The sequence below is a fragment of the Gadus chalcogrammus genome, chromosome 20 (assembly GCF_026213295.1).
Source record: "Gadus chalcogrammus isolate NIFS_2021 chromosome 20, NIFS_Gcha_1.0, whole genome shotgun sequence".
NCBI classification, from domain to species: Eukaryota; Metazoa; Chordata; class Actinopteri; order Gadiformes; family Gadidae; genus Gadus; species Gadus chalcogrammus.
In genome coordinates, this window is record NC_079431.1 from 10,389,692 (window position 1) to 10,406,365 (window position 16,674).

The following is a 16,674-nucleotide window of genomic DNA, read 5'->3' on the forward strand; positions in this document are numbered from 1 at the left end:
ACGTCAGCTGTATTCCGAATTAATAACCTCATGTCTTAGCGTATACTCTTTCAAAGTCAAAGCAACTGAATTGGCCAGCCATACTTTTTGCTCCCTTAATACGCCTATGACTTTTCTCTCTAATATGTCGTCCCCAATATAAAACAAAAAGAGGCCAAGCTTATAGCAGAAAATAGATTTGGCACGCTCCTTGAAAATGATTATTTAAAAACCTAATACCTACGCTGCAGAAATGATGTCTAATATTAAGATTAGGAGTAGGCTACAAATAGTTTCGCCTATAATTGTTCGGTTATGGCAATACCTTTTCCTGTAGGACAATCATTTGTGACAGGTGCAACTAGAGTCGACGCAATGCATAGTGAGATTTTGGGGAACTTGTGGTAGTTGTGAAAACCAATGGCCACTCTTGTCGCGTGAAGAAAGGCGGGTTTTAGGGCAGACCTCGGCCCAATGGAGGCTTGTGGTAGGAGGGCGGCACGTGAGGTGGGCGTGTCCGGAGAAGGCGATCTTCGCGGCACATTGAATCCAACTCGAGGAGTAATGGCACGAGCCAGTGCTTTACTATATTGACAAGCGTTACGCCGCGCGCTCCGGAGACTCCCGGGCAGGCAGCTCATCCAGTCTTGTGTTTTTAATCGCAGCAGCACAACGCCACAAGCTCCTGGCGAGGCGTGGAGGAGACTTGGACTACTTGCAAAAATCACCAGTTAACCCAAAAAAGTCCTCAACTGACTCACTGACAAGCGTTCCATATTTTTTTCTTTTTCTTCCTCCAACGGCGCTAGGGGGGTTCGACACCGGACATGTGAATTAAAAGGAGTAACTGTCCATCGCAAACAATGAAGCAAACAGTTCCCTCGTGTTGCTTGGTCGTTCTCCTGACTTCTCTGCTGTTCCAGGCGACTTCTTCACAATCAGGTGAGTGTGGATGTTGTCTCCGAAGTCTGGCGTCTCCAGCCGCTGGTGCGCAAGGTGCGCACTGAGTGGGGCCATTGTGTTCTCCTGTTGGATTGTCCTTCCGTGCGCTCACCTGATTCGGAAGCGCATTGCAATAATATAATTTAGATAGATGTGTATTTTGCATATATTTTTTTACGATCATTATCTTCAGGAATCACTGAAGGAATCACCAGCAATAAGGGCAATCGGAATCCAGAAAGGGCGACATGTTTTGAATAAAAACGCCTCATAATTCAGCTAAACATTCAAAACAGCTACCCAGAAACAGGCAGGCCGTAGCCTATATGAAGGTGCCAAGGTAACTTATCACAGCGAATGTAACGAATGTTGTTACATTCTGCGAGACAGTAACACCGTTTCCGTGCGCCGAGTGGCACTGTTGAATTTACAGAGGACTCCAAGCCGTCCCGCGCGTAACATGGACGTGGTAAACAATCCAAAGCGCAGACAATCCATTCCCCAGGTAGCCACTGACATATGGATAACCTTCTGGCACACGGTTTGGAGATGTTTCCAGAACCTTATCAATTTATTTTATTTATCTTTCTACCGGATTTGGCGGCCAATTAAATAAAACCATGACATGGTCACCGGGTTAGCCCCTCTGATATTATGTAGTATGTATGTACTACTGCGGGCCTGGGACAGGCTTATATGTTAATAATGCGTGTCAGCGGAGGACAGAGGTCCCCTGAAGTTTGTCCCACCAACATTGTGTGTGTGTGTGTGTGTGTGTGTGTGTGTGTGTGTGTGTGTGTGTGTGTGTGTGTGTGTGTGTGTGTGTGTGTGTGAAACACCGCTCGCAAATATATAAGCACTCAAAACGACGTGCGGTCAATTTCCAATTAAAAACGCTCTCTTCCATCATAACCTGCTATCTTCCCGTCGTTGACGTTTCCCTCGGTTGTTTGACACCACCCCTAGGTGGATTGCATATGGAGTCCACGTGAAATAACCGTCAATTAAAATAATAGCATAATGCGTGTGAATATGCCCCAGTGTTTTTTGCATGGCGCGTCACCGTAGCCCTGACTGGCAAACAGCCAGCCTGCGCCGGGCTGCCTTCTTACATTAGGTGTTTTTTATTTTTTTTTTCCTGTGAGAGTAATGCAGTATTTGATGGAATGGTTTTTGATAAACAAATGTAGGCCTTTGCCTTGAACAACCTCGACGGGAGGGGACAATGTGAGAAGAGACGGTGGATACTGGAAGTAGCCCGTAGTTTAACAACCTTACGCACGAAGCGCGGCCTGCAAACCCGGGGAGAACATTGTAAAGACTACGGAATAAGTAAAGGGTGATCATCCAATTCATGGAATTTACGTTCAACGCATTTAAATTACAAACCCAGTACTGTTTTTGACTATTCAATAAGCGGGAGCATGTATTTTCTGCAACGTCTAGAAGTTAAAATGTATTGAGTACGACACTTTAATCGACTGACACAGTTCTTAAACACCTTGCGCTCGCAAAGACCTGACATTACAATCTGATATTTACGTGGATGGGGAAACACCTGATATACCACAAATACAACTCGTTTAATATGGGAGGGCCCGCAGAAGAAATGGAGATAGAAAAGCAATGATCTGGAAAATGCGTACTTTCCAAGGGCGCAGGAAGCGTTATCGAGGTGGGGAGGCATCCAATAACGTGGGTTCTCCCTCACATCTTGAGAGAGAGAGAGAGAGAGAGAGAGAGAGAGAGAGAGAGAGAGAGAGAGAGAGAGAGAGAGAGAGAGAGAGAGAGAGAGAGAGAGAGAGAGAGAGAGAGAGAGAGAGAGAGAGAGAGAGAGAGAGAGAGAGAGAGAGAGAGAGATTCTCTAACAACAATGTCCCTGTCCACTCTCGCCTGTGCAGTACTTCAGCTCTTTTAGGGCTGTTCATACTTTTACGTCAGACAGAAGAAAGCTTTGAGATGTAACGCCACTAGATTCCAGCGTTCGCACAAAGCCTCTTACAGTCATATCTCTTCTTGACGGTGAAGCCTGTGACCTCGCTGTATTCATTGAATTTTATTGGAAGAATAGCGGCCTTTGATTTGGTGAGCAGGACTCGACCCCCACTGCCAAGAGGAGACACATGAAAACTCGCTGTGTGTCCCTCAGACTCTCAGCAGCAGCCCAGATGGCGTACACGGTCAATTGTTTCCGGACCTCGAAGAGGGCACTCACAAAAAAACATCGAGATGATATTTTATGGGCGGACTGACTTGAGGGGCTGGAGGCTGCCCTGTTAAAACAAGGGGCCCCTCTCCATTAGAAACACGCGTTCATATTAAGAGATGGTTGGGAAACGATATATGCATCCCGGTTTGGCACCATGTCCCAGGCCACGTCCACACGTAAATGGTTATTTCTTCAGAAACATTGTATTTTGTTGTGTTTTCTGGCGTCCCGTCCCCAGCAAAATGCATTTAAAATATTGGAGTGGGGAAAAATGGAATGGCAATGGAGTGGGGGAAGAAAAACAACTGTATAATCACGTGTGGACTTGGTCTGAAAACATTCCATTCTAGACCATCGATCTACTCACCCTTTGCTTCATGCTTTGGACACACAATGCCCCTATCGGTGTTCTGTATTCAGAGGCACGGCTCCATTCAGCAGGCCCAGTTGCCATCTTTGCCGGAGGCCAAGTTCGTTTGTTGATGGGTTCATAACTGGGAGACGTGTCGGCCCGTGTTGGTGCAAAGATGGTCGGTTTGTCTCGTGGACGACCTTTACGAGAGCTCTGCTGACGTGTTCAGCAGCGGACAATGTGCCCCCGAAACGCTGCCTCCTTTTCTCCTGCGCTTCACTCAACCCAAGGTTCTGTTCATTGAGAATGTTATGTGGAAGACCTACGTCTCTGAATGAATAAGGGCTGTTGAACCGAACTGTGTGGGGTTGTTTGAATGGCTGCCTTTATGCTGTTCTTGCTTGAATTGGAAAGGGCAGTTGAACTGTAATTGTTATTGTCTTCTCTATTTATCGGTGTGGATGGCGTACAAGACAACGCATGCACCTTTTACAAGGGACACTCATTTTGGAAGGACTTGCGTGAGGTACTCTTAAAACACACACACACACACACACACACACACACACACACACACACACACACACACACACACACACACACACACACACACACACACACACACACACACACACACACACACAGCATCGGCGTGCCCTCATGGTTGGTCAATTCCATCACATGTTTTTAAAGGCCAAAATAAAATCAGACGCATGGACTCTCAGGTTTTCATGTATTTTAAAACCGGACACTTTTTAAAGGGCCGATAAGACTCCCAATCAGCACCAGCAGGAAAAGGCTTTGCAATAGCAGGGATGTAAGCTCTGCCTTGACAGAAGGGAAAGTCTCATTTAAGCCAGCACAGGGAACATTGCAACATGTCTTCAGGAGTTCAAGTGTGCGTGTGTCAGTTCGGTGTGACTCGGGATGCCTCTTGTTGTAACTCTGAACAATGAGGTCGTCTCTGCTCCTCCTCCTCCTCCTCCTCCTCCTTGTCCTCCTCCTCCTCCTCCTCCTCCTCCTCCTCCTCCTCCTCCTCCTCCTCCACACTCCAAAGGCTAGCGGCTGTCAGGCAGTGTGGGCCTTTCTGACAAGCGTGTTCCGAGGGCTTTAAAACTGACAGGGGGCGCTGTAAAATGTCTGGAGTGTTGAGAGGGAGTTTTTGGGGCTCCGAACGTATCCTAAGTACATGTATGTGTGAGAGTGCAATTGTGTATTTGTGTGTGTTTGTGTGTGTGTGTCTGGCAGTGAGTTTGGATTGGGGGTGAGGTGGGAGACTGAAAAAGTGATTGACAGCCTAACCAGACTCTGCCACAGTCTCTCTCCCTCTATTTCTCTCTATTGCTCTTGCCTGTCCCTCTCTCCCTCTCCCATTTATGACTGCACTGTGCACTCGTTCTCTCTCCTCCACCTCGGCTTTCATCCCGCTCATTGTGAGTCCCCCACAAATGGGACTCAATTAAAATGACAATGGAAATACGGCTAATCTTTCCTAAGACACACTCATTACAGCCATATTTAGAATGAAAGCCCGGACGATAATTACACCTTTTTAGACATGCGTACAAACTTTTTGGTGGCGTCTGTCTCTCTCGTCTTTCTCTGCCTCTGAAGTGACAATTTGACAGCCCGGAATGATTTGTTTTATTCAGTTTTTTTTTTCTTGTTCCTAGTCAATAATGGGGCATGCATAAAAGGATGATAATAGGCTGACAACTTATATGAAAAGCACAGCTCCGCCTTCTCAGGGACTTTTCTTCTGTGCTTTTTTCCATGTGGGTGTGCAGAGGGACTCTCTCTCTCTTTCTCCCTCTCTCTCTCTCCCTCTCTTTCTCTCTCTCTCTGTCTTCCCCCCCCCCCCCCTCATTCTCCTTCCTCTTTTAGTAATCCCACTTTAAAATATTCATATCTAATTTGCATTTACAATGTAATTACAGGCGGGCTTTGAGTGATATTGGACACGGCCGCCGGAACACATGCTTCACGCTTAATCTTCATTTGGGCGATTTGTGCGTGTGAATAAATACAAAACAAGCCAGGGTGCCATATATCGCCGGCGGTGGGTTAAGATAAAGGCCCGACGCACATAGCCACACAAACAAAGGAATGCCTTTTTATTATTATTTTATTTCATATTGCTCCTCCTTCTTTCTCTTCCTCGCGTCTCTCCGTGGGCCTAATTCGTTTTAAATGGTGTGTCCCGATGGTGCGTCCCTCTGGTATATTATTCATTGTGCGCTCGGCAGGAGGGTAGGCCCCTTTTTAAACAAAGCACTTACATTGGTGACCTGTAACGAATGGGCTGGCAGTCAGTCGTGACAGGCATCCAGGGCCCTTTTGGGCACGTGCGTCTCCGGTTGATATGGATAGATGGAAGGGAGGGAAAGATTAGCGGCCCTGATTTAGGCCTGCAGAGGAAGCTGGAGGAATGGAAAAAAAACCTGTCCGGGGTCTAATGGAGTTACACCTGGACAGCTCCAAGGACGTAGGGGCCATGGCGTCGATGTGAGCTTTTGGTTGCTCCGGTTGATGATGTATCGTATGACTTGCGACTCAGAGGCTCTTGGTGTCGTTGGTTAGGACGTATTCAGACATACTGATGCTTTTCGAAGAGAAACTTGAGATCCATAAGGTGATGGCGGCGTTGGCATGATTGATTCACCTCAACATTATAGCAAAAATGATGTGAATATATTGGTGGGATCATTACTCGTTTGCATGCAACAACCACGGTCATTGACGAGGATCCCCCCCCCCCTCAATCTCCTAAAATCATCTTGCAATAGTGCACCACTCTTAATGTAATGCGGCAGAAAACACAAGGGAAAGGACAATAGGCTTAGATCATTATTACACAGTACTACATCATATTTTCACTATTCTCTGAGATGTCGCTATATAAATCATGTTTTCTTTGTTAGCCTTTACTGTGTGTGTGTGTGTGTGTGTGTGTGTGTGTGTGTGTGTGTGTGTGTGTGTGTGTGTGTGTGTGTGTGTGTGTGTGTGTGTGTGTGTGTGTGTGTGTGTGTGTGTCACCAACACAGTCACCTTGCAGGGAAAATAAGAAATAGAACAGGCTCCCTTTCCTCGGGTGCGCGTGGTACATAAAGCACAGAACGAGGGAGGGAAAAGGCAGGTGACCTTGGCTGGTCGTCTGTACAGTGGAACCGCTGCCCGCCTGGGCGCTCTGGCAGGGCCAGACGGGGAAGTCTGTGTTTACGTTCCTGTCCCACTGCAGCCAGTAGCTGCCTTTCACCACAGGAAGTCTCCACAGTGTTTTCTCATCAGCACTACGGTCGAAATTGTAGAAATCCATTTAGCGCTGGTAAGATATTATTTTGGGTACCTTTTGTTGAGGTCATGTTCACACATTGACAGATCACGCAGCACCTTTTTAAATGAAGCATGCATTCATATCTTTTCGATTAACTTCAGGAGGTTTTTTTGTGCAGACTTGCTGGCTTCTGTAATAATGTGTAATAATAGCTGTTGAAAACACGTTCTCGCTCCCATGCTTATGAAGCCCAAATATAAGCATTCCGCTGGAATTTCTGTATTTTGGACCTAATGGAACCTAGGCTGTCTGTTTAATGACTGCCATTGTGTGAACAGTGGTCAGGTTGTATCAATACTGTGACAGGGAACGTACCCTGCTACCACTCCGACATCTGTTGATGAAATCGTAGGGAAATTGACACAAATGAAGCCGGCTGGACACGTGTGTGTGTGTGTGTGTGTGTGTGTGTGTGTGTGTGTGTGTGTGTGTGTGTTTTTTTTTTATTTTGACAGTTATTCCACCATAATTCATATATATAATTGTTCAAGGTATTCGGTTGCATTTGTGATGCACATATACTACAAACTACAATAACAATGGGTGTATTACATTACATATAGTGTAAATGTCATTAAACAGTGATCACCCGTCTCTGAACTCTGCATGGCTTAGCTGCACTTATCTATCGAGGCGTGCCAGCCTAATACACAGGCTGCTGACAGTATGTGTCATCCAAGTAAACTGTGTGTGTGTGTGTGTGTGTGTGTGTGTGTGTGTGTGTGTGTGTGTGTGTGTGTGTGTGTGTGTGTGTGTGGTAGGGCGGTTGTGATGGGGCGTCCCGTGTGTGCGGGGAGGACATGACAAAGAGGCAGCCCGGGTCCAAAGTCAACGGTGCTGTTTCACTCCCGCCGCGCGCGGCCATTTACCTGAGACAGGGGTGCTTTATCTCAGTGGCGCCATGCACAGCCCTCACACACATACACACACACACACACACACACACACACACACACACACACACACACACACACACACACACACACACACACACACACACACACACACACACACGGCCAAGCGCACACACGCACTTTCAGAGAAAACACACACGCACACAGACTCAGACAAGCGCACACACGCACTTTCAGACACACACACAAAGACATGGAGGCCGGCGCACACACATTGATTCAAGCACGCACACACAAACACACATGCACGCACACACACCTACACTGAAATAAGCAAATCCAGAGGGATAAAACCAGGATGAACCATTATATATATATATATATATATTAAACAGTCCGTCTAGGATAAACCTATGCATTCAATTTCACCATCACTGTATACAGATAGACCCCAATAACAGGCGAGCGCTGGGGGGGTCACCGCGGATCCGTTTATTTTATCCCCCCGCCACCCCCATCCCAGCCAACTCCATCCCAGCCAACTCCAATGGAGGCATTCTCTCCCCACGGCAAGGTGAGGGGGGGAGGTGTGTGTGCGTGGATGGTGCTGATGCAAGAGTATTCACAGCCAGAGGGAGACCAAAAGGGGGGCAAATGAGCAGGATCGGGGGCTCTAAATTTAGACAGGGACGGACGGAGGGAGGGAGGGAGAGAGAGAGAGGGCAGGTAGCGGAGGTCTGGTGTTCGTATGGCGGGTGGGAGAAGAGGAGGGGACGCGGGTGATCGTCTTGGGAGCCTTGGTTAAAGCGTCCGCCATCAGAGTGGACGGATGGCCCATTAATCAGCCGCCGCCCGGGGGGGGGTGCCGGGCCGGTGACAGGGACACTTCATTCTGCACGGGCCCACAGGAGAGTGCACGTTGCGGGCACACACACACACACAGACACACAGACACACACACACACACACACACACGTGCAGACGCAGGCACTGCCACGCCACGCGTATGGCCATGCTCGCACGCTCCGCAGACAGGCTTTGGCTCGCTCACGCTTGCACAAACGCACACACCCATTGCACACGCATTTGCACGCGCATGCTGCCCCTCTGTTACGTTCCTTCAATTTACTTTATTTCACCCTCTGTTTCCCTTCTGCTCGCATTTCTGTCCTTTTTCCTCGACTCAGAAGTCCGGTTGTGTTTCGAAACGGCAATGATCAGATGAGATGCGATCACAGACTGCCTCTGTGATCTGACAGCTGACGTTAGAGTGTGTGTGTGTGTGTGTGTGTGTGTGTGTGTGTGTGTGTGTGTGTGTGTGTGTGTGTGTGTGTGTGTGTGTGTGTGTGAATATATATATACATATATATATAAATATATACACATATATACATACATATTTATGCATGTATATAGCTGGCAGGCTAGACTGGAGGTAGTGCGAGACGAACCCTGAGCCAACTAGAAAGGAGTTTGAACCCTGAGCAAAACCCCTCGCTACCCCTCCTGTCCCTCACTGCCCTCAAACCAACCCCAGTTTCCTTCTCGGTGATGAATAAAGAGTGTGAACTGCATAACACATGCATCCAAAATGTGCAGCCGAACTTAGTGATCCTACAATAAGTGTAAGCGGATGGGTCACCGTGTGGCTACGGCGCAGAAGATTCACCAGTCACAAAGGAAGACAGCGTTTCACTAGCAGCATGCAGCAATGATGAGCGACATGCATACAAATGTGCATCGGGGGCTCGAGGCATAAAATATACATTGCGCTGTATAAAATTCAGACGCAGGAGCCACTATAATGATCGGGGACGCGGCATCTTTCCGTATTCTCAGTGGACGTTATATCTCTTTTTCGGAAATGTCACGAGTGAAAAGAGTGACATGAGCGGCCACACTGTAAACACAGGCATCGGAGAGATAGGGACGTCTGCGCTGTCCGATCACTATCTCATAAAAATGTCAATGTCTGTGTTGGCGTGTGTCTGTGTGTCTGTGTTCACCGTGGACACACCGTTTAAGGCTGTGAATCAGCATCTTCTGTTTGTGTGTGTTTATCTGTGTCTGTGTGTTTGACGATGCGAGTATATGCATGCAAATGAGTTTGCGTTGAGGGTGTTTCTCGTAGGCAAACACCCACTTGATGGGGAGCCAGGCCGGGGGGTTGTTGAGGTTGTTAAAGAGGCAGGGTGTGGGGGGGGGGGGGGGGGGGGACAAGGGTGGCAGTGTATCCCAGCCTGAAGCGCTTTGTCCTGGGGTGAAGCTCCGGCCGTGGCTCCCCCCGCCCTGATGAGCGTGGTGCTGATGCCGCCATCGTCCCTTCTCCGTACCTTTCAGCCTCCCAGGTCATCGCTGGTTGGCGTTTATTTTGCGCTCCTTTTGTATTTCTCAAAGGTACTTCTCATTACTGACCCCTTTGGCCAGTGTGCCAGGCTCCCTGGTTCCAAAGAATACGATTAAAGAAAAAAACCTTTGCTGGAGGAATCATGAATTCACTTTGTATAGAAAACAAATGGGTATAATAATAGTGATGATAACATGAAACACTGATCATGGGTTATAAATTGATTAATAAAGAATATTTCGACAACTGACATTGTGGGATTTCAGAAGCTGGTTTACATTCACGTTAAGATTGACTGCCCTTTGGATTCAAACACGTCCTCAAAGGAGTCTTCTGATTGGTTTGCTCCCCGGACATGAAGGCTTGTTAGGTCAGAAGGACGTTACCCTTTACGTGCCACTCCCGGCAATGTTAACGCTTTCATTCATTCACTTGGTCTCGAGCAGGCAAATTGCCGGTGCCGATTTTCCTGGAATATCGCCCGCTGCTCCCATTCACACATGAACCCAAGCAGGAAATCCTCCAGAAATGTTGCAGGAAAATACTGCCTGTGTGAAATTGGCTTTGGTCAGGCTTCTAAACTGCCGTTTTTTGTGGGTTCCACGTCTTCCACATCTCCCCCTGATGTCTGCACAAGGTGTGTGTGTGTGTGTGTGTGTGTGTGTGTGTGTGTGTGTGTGTGTGTGTGTGTGTGTGTGTGTGTGTGTGTGTGTGTGTGTGTGTGTGTGTGTGTGTGTGTGTGTGTGTGTGTGTGTGTGTGTGATGTAGCTCCCTGTCTAGCGGGCGGTGGTAAACAGAACAGCAACAATGCACACAAGCGGCAGCGGTTTGCACGTGTTTCCCTTTCTCCTGCCTTATTTGTGGGGTTCTCGCTCTCTCTCGCCCGTCCGCCTGGGCTGTGATGCCAAGTCAATGGATGAATAAAACATATCCGAATCACAGCCCTCCACCCAGGGAAATGTCAAGCTGTCAGCACAGCTTATTGGGAAAACACAGGGCCTGTGACTGGTGTCTGACAGTTAACCACCACCATCCTCCACCACACACCACCTCCACCACACACCACCTCCACCACACACCACCTCCACCAAACACAGGGCCTGTGACTGGTGTCTGACAGTTAACCACCAATATCCTCCACCACACACCATCCTCCACCAGACACCACCTCCATCACACATCATCCTCCATCACACACCATCCTCCACCACACACCATCCTCCACCACACACCATCCTCCATCACACACCATCCTCCATCACACACCATCCTCCATCACACACCATCCTCCACCAAACACAGCGCCTGTGACTGGTGTCTGACAGTTAACCACCACCATCCTCCGACTAAAGCAGGGCCTTCAGCTGGGGTGAGACTGCTTACCACCACCATCCTCCACCAAACACCACCCTCCACCTAACAGAGGGCCCGTTACTGGTGTCTGATGGTTCACCCACCACCAACCTCGACCAAACACAGCGCCTGTGACTGGTGTCTGATGGCTTTCCACCCACCATCCTCGTAATTGTTCAACCTCAAAAGCAACCAAAAACTGAATATCTATCCATGCAAGTCGAGCTCTTGGGCGTGATGTTGTTGAAGCACTGTTTCGGATGAGTTGGAGAAGATTGTGCACAGATTGATACCATCCATGTTACAGGAATGCTTTTTTTTCATCCTGGATTAGTAGCAGTTTGAGTGAAGTAATTATGAGAAATGGTCTGAAATGTGGCGTCAAGAAAGGCTTGAGGCTAAAACTGTCCGGATGATGAGCAGCCTTTGGATTTTGTTTACCCGGTCAACATTCCAGCCAATCACCTTTTGGCAACACGTTAGTATGTTGTGATGGTAGTAGCTAGCGCCCGTGGCTAATTATTGCTAAATTAAGGCTGAGGTCTAGGTTTAATTCGGGCCACAAGAGCACTAACTTACTCTGCAGCAGCTGCCTGAATCCATTAGAATAATGGCTGCTCACACCAAGGACCCCAGGGGCCCCTGCCAGGTTAGCCTAGTGCCATAGCACACACACACACACACACACACACACACACACACACACACACACACACACACACACACACACACACACACACACACACACACACACACATTCCAGTCTCAATATTGCTCATCACATCATCATTATTGTGCAATTTTGTAGTGGGGGGGACTCTGGTCTGAAGGGGGGGGTGTTCAAAGTGAGTTAACTCTTGATAGTTCATTAGATCACCAGTTTAATTGATAGTTTGCTACTTCCTTTTTCAATATTATGTGTGTATGGAACTATGTGTTGATGTTAAAGTGAGGGACAACATATCGTTGGAAGCACTGCATTTTATTCCCAGACAGTAGCTGGTAACTTGACAGTGGCAATTAAATTCCAAACTTCAAAGTAATTGCAACCGGCTAAGTGAAAATGGGCTGACGGCACTCCTCTTCCTCCATGAGGCTCCATGCTCCTTTCATACTCTGCTTTTTCCCTGATTCACTCTTCTGTTTTGCTGAAACCATCTGGCGTAAGTTAGACTTCAGAAAGTGCTGGGATGATGGTGGGATGAGCCAACAGGAGCCGGTGTTCCTCGGCCTCCGGCGCCATCTATTTTATTACTTTATTACTCAACCATTGCACTCATACCCAGGCATTAAACCTCAATTAAAACGTCACATAAAGTGTAGGTATTGTCGTTTTCCTCAGGGGTGTGTGTGTGTGTGTGTGTATGTGTGTATGTGGGTCCTGGTTATCTTGGTTACAACTGGTAACCAAGATGTTTTTCAGTTTTTGTAAGAAGGTGTAATTGGTGATGACATCGGACTCTTCATGCAAATTCAATTATGTACTTATTTCATGTCAACATGTGTTGTTCAACTGATTACTTTCTGGCCCTAATTGTGATCTTATTTAATATTGCTGGAAAGTATAATGAGGTTCTACTCACTTCCCTACGTGTGTAATATTAAAAGAAACGTCATTATTGCCATTTCATGTAACCATTTACCCATAGCGTGAAATTCTGCGGATTGTAGATTGCATGACTTTTAGTCGAGTGTTTGAGTCGCCTACTGTACTGGTTGCCTGTGCAGATAATCACCATATTCAAACTCTCACATGGTCACCCAAACCTGAACAAAAGGAGGATTTCACAGTAGCGTTATGCCTGTTCCTGTGCCTGTACACACATTTTGCCAACTTGTAGGAGGCGTTACAAAGCCTAGTGAGTGTGAGCACTCTAGTGGAATATAGGTGACAGATTTATAGTGAATTGTTAACTAAGACAAAAACAGGGGTCCATCAAGATAAATTAGGCCTTTCAGCAATGCTTTCTCCACAGCTACATTAGTGACAGAAAAATGTGATTTGTGCATGAAAGTCAGGGAATCAATATCATGCTGTTATTCCCATTAGGGCATAGATGGATGTGTTTTTAAGACAGAGATGACTATTTTAAGAATGTGCCATAATGCCATCACCACAAAAAAACACATCAACAACAAAGAAAACAAAAAGTGTGTTTCCGGCTTCATCAGCCTTCAAGTTACTACGCAGTAACGTTTGCAGAAAGTATGCAGATACTGGCATCGAGGATCCAACCGGCTTTCGCCTTGCATACTGTACGCACTCAGTACACGCACCTGGGGAGCTCTGGCTTGTCTTTAGGTTCAGGCCGGGGGTTCAGTGGGCACCGGGGTCTCTCTGCTTCCAGCCATCTGCCGCGGTCATTCCCTCACTGACTTAATTAGGAGAAACCGCCAGACCGGTCTCCAGTGAGGCCTTTCGCCTGTCAGCGGGAAATAAGAGGGGGAGAGGGTAGAGCATGGGCGCGATAGAGTGAGTAAGAGAGAGAACGGAGAAGAGAGAAGGAACATTTAAATGAAGCTCAGATGCTGTAGGTGTTTGTATGTATAGGTAATGGTTAGAACGTCTGAAACAGTATTGCGAAGTGCTCCTCTCCAGGTTGCAAGCTATGCGTGATACAGACCCGCCCACACACATGCACACATGCACACCTGCACACGCACGCACACACGCACGCACGCACGCACGCTTGCAAACGCGCACACACATACACACACCGGGACACTTGCAGAAACACATCGGGGAGTACGGAGTCATGGGAGAGGAAGTAGTGGGACAAAAGAGGAGATAAGAGATGAGTTAGGGGAGAGATTAGAGGAGGGGTGAAAGAAACCCGAGGAGGTGAAGGTAGTGGAGCGAGAAGAAAGGAGGTGTGCGTGTGTGTGTGTGTGTGTGTGTGTGTGTGTGTGTGTGTGTGTGTGTGTGTGTGTGTGTGTGTGTGTGTGTGTGTGTGTGTGTGTGTGTGTGTGTGTGTGTGTGTGTGTGTGTGTGTGTGTGTGTGTGTGCAGGGAGATGGGTTTATAGATGTATTTTTTGTATAGAGTAGGGGGAGTTTTTCCAATATTGTCAAGCTTCTATTGCAATGATTCTGTTGTTGCTTTTTACCATTCTTTTTTATGAAAGACATTTCAGAAGTAGAACTAAAGTTTGATGCAGTATTGATATTAGAACAACATACAAAAACGCCAGGCAATGAAAATATACCAACTATTGGGAATAAAGTGTTCAGAAAAAGGTCATTGTATGTGTTGAAAAGCGATAATAACCATTGTGCCACGAAAAGTTTACGAGAAATCTTGAACTTGTATTGGAGATGAATATGTGAGAAGAGGGATAGGAAAGTGAGCAGAGATAATGGAGAGCTAGATAGACACTAGATAGAGAGAGAGGGGGTGTGTGTGGGTGTGTTGGGGGTGGATGGGGTGTTGAGGTGGGAGGGTCACTTTACTTCTCAGCCTCTAACGGCTGAATGCAGTCGTAGAACGTTGATTCCATCTCTCAGTAGACACACACACACACACACACACACACACACACACACACACACACACACACACACACACACACACACACACACACACACACACACACACACACACACAAATATAAAGGATAAACTGAAACTTTTCCCTTTCTGCCATAACAGACCTTACTTAGGCCTTGGGGACACTAAATTAAAGTGTTTGGTATCATAGCCCCATATTACATTGGTCATTGTTATCCACCATAATACATTTTATTCAAAAACATAATCACATGCATTTTGAGTTTGGCCACAGACACGAGGCAGTGATAAGCAAACAAACGAACAGCTGAAAACAAGGGGTGTGTTTGCCTCTGCGGGGCATGCTGCCGCCAAGGCATCTTGGCGCCCGTACCATCATCTGAGGGCTGACGGATCGGGTTGGAGGGGAAGCTGGCTAAGCTAGGCTAGGCTAGGCTAAAAGGGGCGAGATGCGACCGTGACGGAGACACCTTTCTGTTTGTTCCCCAACCTTGCAGGTGTACTGAGGCGGAGGCCGTTATTGCCTGCGCCGCCCAGAACCATAACAAACTTAGAGACGCTTCATTTCAAATTTGGCACGGCCTGTAACATGATGCCATCTGCCCTTGCGGGGGTCTCTCCATTTTGTTGTTTCTCTCTCTAGTCTTTTTATCCATTCCTTTTTTTTATATTATAAGCTACCCTACGCCCCCATCACCACCCCCCCCCCCCCCCCCATGCCCTGATGCACACCCCACCCCCTCTCCCTACATCAACCCGCGACCCCCCAAGAGACATGTCAGGGGGGTCTCGTGTCGTCTGTCAGGGCTCCATCGCTGACAGTGTGCGTCTGAAAGGCCATGCTCCGATTGGCATGCGATCCCCACAGCCGTGCTGTGTCAGGATGTTCCTGCCTCCTCTCGCTCTCCTGCCCCCTCGCTCTTTTGCTCTCTCGCTCCCTTTCGTTTATTTTCCTCTTGCTCTCTGTCTCTCCATTTATTTTGCTCTCGCTTTCTCTCCTCTCGCTCTCTTGCTCTCTCGCTCTTTCTTTATTTTTCTCTCTTTCTCTCCCTCCCCCTCTCTTTTCACTCCCTCTTTCCCTTCGTCTCTCTATCTCTCCTGTCTCTTGCTCTATCGCGTTCTTGCTCTCCCTCTCTTTCTCTCGCTCTCTCTCTGTCTCTCACTTGCCCGCGTGCTCTCTCTCTCCTCCGCCCATCCCTCTTTCCTTGTAAGCCTGTCTGTTCCTTTCCACTGCTTTTCATTGGGAAATTCATATGTTTTTCTTTAGTCATGTTAGTCCTTGCCTTCAAGTCTATGTGTCTATGGGACGTGAATGTTTGTGTGTGTGTGTGTGTCTGTTTTTGTGTGTGTGTGTGTGTGTGTGTGTGTGTGTGTGTGTGTGTGTGTGTGTGTGTGTGTGTGTGTGTGTGTGTGTGTGTGTGTGTGTGTGTGTGTGTGTGTGTGTGTGTGTGTGTGTGTGTGTTTGTGCTCTCTACAAGTCCAGTATTGTTCAACAAATCGACCCGTGCATCTCTCAATGAGAAGCTCCCATGTTGCACCACTAACTAATCAATGTGATGGCAGAGTGCGTGCCGGACTCCCTTACTCCCTCTCAGGACAACAAGATTAATTGCTTGTCTTCCTAGTTGGGAAGACTTTAGTTAATCACAATCCGGTTGGATAGAAGCGTAAGTGACGCAGTGTTTGTCGAGAGCGGAGGATGGAGGATGACCTCAGGCATATCGATCGGGTTTTAATGCCAGTGATTAATATTGATTATTTGGATAGAGAAAGAGCGGATAACGTTGTGTTTCTCTGT

At 47.5% G+C, this 16,674-nt stretch overlaps 1 protein-coding gene across 2 annotated transcripts in view; it reads left to right on the forward strand.

The window, feature by feature from the left end:
* Nucleotides 1-284: 284 nt before the first annotated feature.
* LOC130373856 (receptor tyrosine-protein kinase erbB-4-like) overlaps nucleotides 285-16,674 on the forward strand; it is a 251,261-nt gene continuing 234,871 nt past the window's right edge. Inside the window, exon 1 of one of the 2 annotated variants that reach the window (XM_056580505.1) lies at nucleotides 285-921. In XM_056580505.1, coding sequence (XP_056436480.1) covers nucleotides 843-921 — 79 coding nt within the window. In that variant the 5' untranslated portion in view covers nucleotides 285-842. The remainder of the gene's footprint in view (nucleotides 922-16,674) is intronic. The other variant, XM_056580504.1, reaches the window with a different exon arrangement.